Genomic DNA, 8435 nt, shown 5'->3' with positions numbered 1-8435 from the left:
GCGCAGCACCTTGGGGTCTCAGCGGCTGGCTGCTCACAGACTCCCGGACACTCAGACAGACATGCTGGGCTCCCCGGGAGAAGGACATGGGGCCACTCCCGCGGGCGGACCCAGCGAGGAGCCAGGAGCCTCCACGCTGCCGGGAAGTAGGCGGGAGCGGTCCGGCCGCGCCGTCTCTTTGAGACCGTGTTCCCGCTGACACCGACGGTGAGGAACCCAGCCCAGGTCCCGGGAAAACCCCAGAGGATGGGCATTTGAGTATTCAGGTCTCTGGGCGTGGGATTTTGGGAGGTTATGAATGGGGGGGGGGCACCCTGCTTTGAGTGAAAGCCCCAGGTACCTTGTAAATTTTAACAGGGCTCAGGTGAGCCCGAGCAAGGCCAAGTTCCAAAGGGAGGAGAGGACCCCGTCTGGCCTCAGGGCCCACTTGGGGCTTGTTCTTCATGATCTTGGTAAGCCCAGCCAACTTGTGAACTAGTGGGTGAATACAGGAAGCTCCAGGCCTCGGTGGTGGGTGGGGAGGCAGAGGAACCAACTACTGTCAGCTGTTCTTCACGGTTTCCTGAGCTGCTGAGAGATGCGGCCTTGCCTGCCTATGGGCCCCAATGAGGCAGCAGCACCCCCCTTAGGACCTCAGAGCACAGCAGCAGGCAGTGGAGAGGTGGCTGAGCACTGTGCCTCCCTGGCACCCACTGGGAGTTGGGCCACTGGCACCAGGGAGAAGAGGCTGGGTTGTTTGATGACAGTGGGGGCAGAATTGAGGATTGTGAAGTCATAGTGTAATAGGATGCCACAGGTGGGGCCTGGGGCCGACTGCCTGGCAAGAGGAAAGGTACTGCCCAGGCAGACCATTGCTTCTGCTGGTGGAAGGGAGCCTCTGGGATCAGCAGGGCACACCTGGTTCCCATGGTGGACTGATGAATTGGGTAAGGCCACCCTACCACAAAGATCCCTCTCCCCATCCTTACACAGGCAGGAAAGCAGTCCCATGCCAATCTGGAAGCCTAAATACCACCCATGCCATGGGGAAGGAAAGCAGTAGAGAGACTGAGTGGCATATCCTGCTGCCCCCTTTCTCCCAAACCTCCTCCTGGGCAGACCCCCCAGGCTTTGCCCAACCCCAGCTCTGTGAGTGTTCTGTTTGTCCTGGGTAGTTGGCTTCCAGGATGTAGGGTTCCAAGGCTCTGGGAATATGCAATGGGGAGCAGATGAGTCCTGAGGATTACCACTGACCCCACCCCTACTTCTCCAGATGCAGAGGCCTCCATGGCTGTGCTAAGCCTTCTGTTCTTGGCAGTGATGTATGTTGTTCACCACCCCCTGATGGTCAGTGACCGGATGGACCTGGACACACTAGCCAGAAGTCGGCAGCTGGAGAAGCGCATGAGTGAGGAGATGCGCCAGTTAGAGATAGAGTTTGAAGAGAGAAAGCGAGTCGCTGACCAGAAGCAGAAGGCAGAGAACTTCTGGAGAGGAGACACATCCAGTGACCAGTTAGTGCTGGGAAGGAAGGACATGGGGTGGCCGTTCCAAGACGAGGGCCAGGAAGGACCGCTGAGCTGGATGCTGGGAAACCTGTGGAATGCTGGCCTCTTTTGCCTTTTTCTCATCTTCGAGCTTCTGCGACAGAACATGCAGCACGAGCCGGCCTTTGATTCCAGCAGTGATGAGGAAGAGGAGGAAGTCCGGGTGGTTCCTGTCACCTCCAACAACTGGCTTACCGACTTCCCTTCGCAGGAGGCCCTGGAATCCTTTTACAAATACTATGTCCAGAATGTCATCCGTGACCTGCCCTGCACCTGCGAGTTTGTGGAGAGCTTTGTGGACGACCTCATTGAAGCCTGTCGGGCACTCAACCGCCAGGTGGTCAGCCCCCAGGAGGCTCGCCCACAGCTGGAGGACTGCCTGGGCATCGGGGCTGCCTTTGAGAAATGGGGAACCCTCCATGAGACCCAGAAATTTGATATCCTGGTGCCCATTGTTCCGCCCCAGGGCTCCACGTTTGTGCTGGAGATGAGGGATCCATCCTTAGGCCGCCGCTGTGGCAATGTGCTGGTGGAGTCAGAATGTGTGTGCAAACGCGAGAAGCTTCTGGGTGATGTGCTGTGCCTGGTGCATCACCACAAGGACCACTCGGCCCTCTTGGGCAAGTGCAACAGCTCCATCAAAGCAACCCTCTGCACCGGCTCCCACCTGGACGTGTGCAAGACTGTACAGTGGTTCCGGAACATGGTGGGCAATGCCTGGGCCCTCGTGGCCCACAAGTATGACTTTCAGCTCAGCCTCCCACCGTCCACCACATCCTGCAAGCTCAGGCTGGACTATCGCTCAGGCCGCTTTCTCTCAATCCGCTTGGTCCTGGGGGTGCAACGGGAAGACACTTTGGTCTACCTGGTGAGTCGGGCCCCTGACCAGGAACAGCTCACTAGTGTGGACTGGCCCGAGTCCTTTGCAGCCTGTGAGCACTTGTTCCTGAAGCTGGTAGGGCGTTTTGCTCCAGAGAATACCTGCCACCTCAAGTGCCTACAGATCATTTTAAGTCTCCAGGACCTTCAGAGCTCACCCCAGGGAGCGTCCCGTCCCATCCTTACCTCTTACCACTTCAAAACAGCCCTCATGCACCTGTTGCTGTGGCTGCCCCTCACGGACTGGCAGCACAGCATGCTCTCCCAGCGGCTCCAGGACGTCCTTTGGTTCTTGGGCCGTGGCCTCCAGCAGAGGTCTCTCCATCATTTCCTCATTGGTAACAACTTCCTGCCCCTGACCATCCCGATCCCTAAGAAATTTCGGAATGCTGAGCCTGTCAATCTCTTCCAACACCTGGTGCTAAACCCCATGGCACACTCACAGGCACTGGAAGAGTTCCACAACCTTCTGACCCGAGTGAAAGCTCTGCCTTGTGCCCCGTTGGCTGGGGCACATTAATGTAAAGGCCGTTAATAAAGGGGAGAAGGTATTTGTGATTCAGGCTGCAAAAGAGTGTATTTTTCAGATACATCAGTGGCATATATGACTTTACCTTGTGAGTAGGGGTTATGATAGATTAAGGCATTTTAAGGAGTGTGTGAAGTGGTCACAAAGATGGGGTCCCAGTGGGTCTTCTGAGTTTTTCTTCTCCTGACTTAACTTGCATCATGACCCACAGAGAGACCAGGGAAACGGATGTTGTGGGAGAATCTTGCTGCTAAAGAGTTAGATCCAGAGGTGGCTTGGGAAGTCGTGTTTTGTATCAACACTGGAAGTGAAAGAATACCTCCATTCCAGCTTACTCCTCATATTTTAGGAGCTAATTTTTCAGACTTTCACTATTTGAAGATACAACCAAGATGTTTATTTTCTGTTTTCTTAATTTAGCCCAATCTTTATATGTCAGTATAGTTGTTTTTATGCATCTGAGAAAATTCCAATACTACCCAAATAATTTATTAGCATTGATTCACAAATATTAAGTCAATAGTGACCTGTCCCATAATTGAGGTAATGTGTTTACTTAAAGAGCAACACCTGATGACCTTCTCAATGCCTGGACGCAACATTATAAAACCTTTAACAAGGATGATCTTTTGGGGGCTCTGAGATGAATAATTGTTGTTTCTGTAGGGAGCCACTTGTTTGATGAATGGGAAGAAGTCCTAGCCACCATGTGTAGCTCTGCTTTTTCCCAGTCTGGTAATGCCTTTGTATTCTCTTTTCAAAGTCAGAGGAATTATTTGAACTATATTTGCGGTTTTGCAAAACAAGGTCATAACGATTGATCACTGGCAGGGCTGGACTGGAAGGACTATGAAGCAGTCCAACTCAAATAAAGTCGAGATTCCAGAGATGTGATCGATGTATTTTTCTGTGGGCATCCTGAGGAGGAGTGTTAAGAAATGTGGAAATAGCTGTGGGTGTGGTTGTTTTGGAAATCCAATGCTGTACCATCCCTGAAAGCTTGGAAAATCTGCTCAGAGGAGGACCTGGCCCCACGTTTAACTTGACCTTGGTGGGGTTAAGATGTTGGCCTTATGGGCTTTGGTTGTAGAATCCATACCCTCCACCAAGCAGAAATAAATTACAGGTGTCCCAGAAACTGATGCCAGTCAATATTTGGGGCTCCCTCTGCTCAGTAGCTACTGTTGTCTGCTGGTATCTGCCAGGTACTGCTTTCAGGTTAAGATGCAGTGGTGTTTGGTTCCATGCCTTTGGGATTTTGATGTTTTAAAATATCCATATGCTTTTTGTTTAGAAAATAATTTACTGGTGTTTCCTTCTAAATCAATAAATGAGGCTATTTTCTGTATCTGTTGGAATCTGTGCAATAACACATATAGCAGATCAGCATTCTCACAGCCTGTTCCCAAGAAGTTCATGTTACCCTGATGGCTCATCCAGCACACCCTGGTGTTTCTCAGCATACCTGGAACCAGTCTGCCCTGTGGTTTCCCAGTGGCCTGGCCAGTAGCCAGGAAATAATAATTCAGAATGTTAAGGAATACCTAAGTCATTCATTTTCATGGGGCCCAAACCAAAATATCAGCCAATTGAAAGATCTTAGTGGCTACAAACAACGTAAGTTCTAGAGGGCATAAGTCTGTCAGGTAGTGAGAAGTTGGTATAAAGTTCTAGCACTGGGGTTTCCAGTGTAGTAAGAGGCGAGAAAGAAAACAAAGTTATGAACAGGCAGAAGACCACAAAGGGAACAGCACAGCTTGGGTGGGGCAGTAGATGTAAGAGAGACTATTGCAAAAACAAGTAGTGGGAAGAATGGAGCTGTAGTGCTTTGGGAATACTCACAATGAAAGGGGAAACCAGATATTTAGGAAGCTGAGCTTCTAAAACAATACTGGCTGGCACCCAGGATAAAACAGCAGTCACAGTAATGAAAATAGTAGCATTCACTGAGCATTGCCAATGTTCTAAATGCACTATTCTAAACACTTCACATCTGGTAACTCATTTAATCCTCACACGAACACCCCATGAAGTTGGTGCTTTATCTTCTCCATTTTACCAATGAGATAACAGGCTCAGAAAGAGCACACAACTTTCCCAGGTCACAGCTGGTAAACAGCAGAGCCTGGAGGGAAGTACCTGTCCCAGCAACCCCAGCAGGATTTTTTTTTGAATCCAACAACACGTAGGACTTAAAGTTATTTGAAAAGCAAAAGGCACTGTATTAATTTTAAGCCAAAGGGTGGTATGTTGTTTGGAAATTCCAGAAGACAGAAATTGTTGGTTCTTAGCCCAGTCTTTAGGAGGTCAGGAATTTTATATCACATACAAAATTAAAGGCATTTGCTCAGAGGCCAAAATGAATGTAAAGCCATTTTAACTATGTGTCCTTTGAGCCCCAGTGACAATATATCATATTATAAGCCAACTGCAAGCTGGAAGGTCAGGGCAAATTTGAAGCCAAAAAATTGCTTGTTCAGGTAACTAATTGATAATACTATTGTTCCTCACCTAAACTGAGGCTGGCTGCTTTTATTCAGGGGAAGCAGAATCTCAGTGAGGAGTGAAATGAGGAAGACCAATGGCCTCAGCTTTGCTTTTCTGCTGAGAAGGAATGGGGGAGGGGACCCACTACTTTACTTTTGTACAGACAGGGTAATTGAGTTTTGCACACCATTGACACCACTGATAAATCATTCCGTCTTTTTGCACCCTCTGTACTCCTAGTCACCCAAAACAAAAGATGGGCTGGGAGTGGGCGGTGAATGAGCTGCCTGCACTCATACAGAACAGGATGTGGAGCTGGCCCCTTCCTCCCAACACGTGGCACCCCAAGCAATCAGTTCAGGAGGCTCCATTATAACCACAGAACAGATGCATGCCTCACCTAATGGGTCACCTAGTAGCCTTCCTTTGTCAGGAGATCCAAGCCAGTTCTTCAGAGGCTCCTGATTCTGTGCCACCTATCACCCGGCAACACCCAATGCTCTTCATTGGTGCAGACATGGAATCCAGAGGCTCACGCTCCTGGACCCTAGTGCATACTGACCCCATGTGCTCACTCATGGGAGTTTAATCTGTTACTAATTCCTCATAAACCCCAGTGAAATCAGGTATTCTCATCACTGTTTTATTTTTATTATTATTAATATTTATTTATATTGATTTCAGAGAGGAAGGGAGAGGGAGAGAGAAACATCAATGATGAGAGAGGATCATTGATCAGCTGCTTCCTGTACGCCCCCTACTGAGGACAGAGCCGAAAACCCAGACATGTGCCCTTGACCAGAATCAAACCCGGAACCCTCCAGTTCTCAGGTGGATGAGCCAAACTGGCTAAGGCTATTTTTTTTAAAACATGTTTTTATTGATTTCAGAGAGAAAGGGAGAGGAAGAGAGAGATACAAATATCAATGATGAGATAATCATTGATCAGCTGTTTCCTGCACACCCTCCAACTGGGGATGGTGCTCGCAATCCGGTCATGTGCCCTGACCAGGAATTGAACTGTGACCTCCAGGTTCATAGGTCAATGCTCAACCACTGAGCCACACCAGCCAGCCAGCTGGGCTCATCACTGTTTTATAAATGGGGAAGAAAATGGGGCCCAGAGAGGTTAAGATGCCCAATTTAGGATTTAAACTTATCTCCCACTGTCCCTCATACAATACGTATTTAAGTGCTTGCTGTGCCCAGGGCTAGCACCAGGCCCTGGGAAAACAAAGGTGAGCAAGGACACAGCTTCCTCTTCATGGAACTGAGTCTAGGGAGGGGATTGACATGAAATAGTCACCCCAGCAGATGTAAAATTTCACAGGTGCCAAGTTCTGCTAAAGCCTCCAGTACAGACACCTGAGTATATCAGGGAAGGTCTCCCTGAAGAAGTGATGTGACCTCATTGGGTGAAGATGGGATGGAGAGGATCCTACGTGGAGGACATGGCATGCGCAGAGGCGCTGTGCTGGAAGTGGGCATGGGGAGGGCCAGTCTGAAAGAAGGCCCAAGTGACTGGAGGGCAGGGAGCAAAGGGAGGCAAGATGAGGCTGGAGAGGCTGCAGGGATGGGACCCTGCAAGATCTTGTAGACCACTTTAAAAGTTCCCAGAGCAGTGGAATTTTTTAGTATGCAGGGATTAAAAAAAATTAATACTTTCCCTCCCACCTTCTAAGTCCTTCTAACTAGGCTAGTAATCAAATGAACAGAGACAGATTAACAGAGAAAAATGTTTAATACATGTTCCTGGGAAATTCATACAAGCATGAAAAGTTCAAAGACACTGTTGAGGCAACATTCAATATATATGACATTTTTGGACAAAGGAGAAAAGGGGTTGGTGAATGGGTAAAATGGGCGACTTACAGGTGGTTGAGAAGAGTGGATTATACGAGGCAGAAAAATTCTTGCCAGGCAATTTAGAAACAATGGGACGTGGGGTATCTAGCTAACAGGCCTGGAGTCTTCCTGACTAGAGCTAGGGTGAAGATTTTTAAGATGATTAAGCCAAGACTCCCTTCCTAAAGCAGATCTTTCTGTCTGAATTTCTTAGGCAGCAAAGGAGTGAGGGTCAAAGGTTCTGAGTCTTGTTTCTCAATTAACAGCTTAAAATCAATATCCCAAAAAGACAGCTTAAGGGTGGCAAAAATTTAGTCCCCTTCAAACTGGTTTTAGACTTTGGGGGAAAAGTAACACGTCAGATTTGTACTTAGCAACCACCACCCTGGACCCAAAGAGAACTGGGTCAGCAGGTGTGGGTTTGCTGCAGACCTGCCAGGTGGGACAAGGAGAGACACACGACTGAAGAGATGTTTGGGGAAAAGAGAACTCAATGGATTGTCCGTGGAGTGAGAGGGAGGCGCCAGGATGGCTCTTGGGTGGCTTGTTTCATTTGTGGAGACGAAGAAGCGTACTGTAAAAATGTTTTCTCTCCTCTCTCCCCCATTGCCTTAGGCGAAAGGTTTGGTGGTCACTTAGAGAACAAGTTCATGCACACTAAAACAAAATATACACACACACACACACACACACATATATATATATATATATGCTTAAAAAGTAGTTTTCAACAAAGGGTAGCACTTTTTTGGTAGCCAAACTGACTGAGGGGCACAGATGGAATGTGGCAGGTGTCGGGGTCACCGAAGGAGGAGTGCTTGAGGTCAAAAGGAGTAAAAATTATGAATTTATTATGTCATCTCGACACCAGATGGGCTGACCCCCAACATGGCGCCAGCCCCCAGGGGCGGGGAGGGAGAGGTTTTAAAGGACTGGAGGCCGGCTTTTCCTGGTGGAGAATTCTCTGGGCGGGTCTGGACCCTAGGAAGGTCTGGAGGGGAAGGGCAATGGACTTAGCAAGTGGAATGGGACATGGAATGTGGTCTCGGTGAAAGGGAATGACCTTGCGAAGTGGCCTAAAGGTCAGTTCCCAGGGGAGGGGTATCCATTTCGTTATTCGATCACCGTTCCCAGCAGGCAAACGGGGTCAGGGTGCGGAAGAGCTGTAC

At 49.0% G+C, this 8435-nt stretch overlaps 1 protein-coding gene across 3 annotated transcripts; it reads left to right on the top strand.

Annotated features, from left to right (window-relative positions):
- Positions 1-6: 6 nt before the first annotated feature.
- On the top strand, positions 7-4282 carry ITPRIPL1 (inositol 1,4,5-trisphosphate receptor interacting protein-like 1). Of its 3 annotated transcripts, XM_015570052.1 has the most exons (3): positions 7-207; positions 973-1128; positions 1253-4282. In XM_015570052.1, exons 2-3 carry the CDS (start codon positions 1023-1025, stop codon positions 2923-2925), a joined length of 1779 nt encoding a protein of 592 aa, XP_015425538.1. In that variant the 5' UTR covers positions 7-207; positions 973-1022; the 3' UTR covers positions 2926-4282. The 3 variants fall into 3 exon arrangements, with proteins under 3 accessions (XP_015425538.1, XP_006773145.1, XP_015425539.1); XM_006773082.2 differs by lacking the exon at positions 973-1128; XM_015570053.1 differs by lacking the exon at positions 973-1128 and having other exon boundaries at positions 7-266.
- Positions 4283-8435: the final 4153 nt, after the last annotated feature.

Source organism: Myotis davidii, unplaced genomic scaffold (assembly GCF_000327345.1).
Source record: "Myotis davidii unplaced genomic scaffold, ASM32734v1 scaffold1065, whole genome shotgun sequence".
Taxonomy (NCBI): Eukaryota; Metazoa; Chordata; class Mammalia; order Chiroptera; family Vespertilionidae; genus Myotis; species Myotis davidii.
Note: the sequence above shows the minus strand (reverse complement) of the source record. Positions and strands in the feature narration are given on the sequence as shown.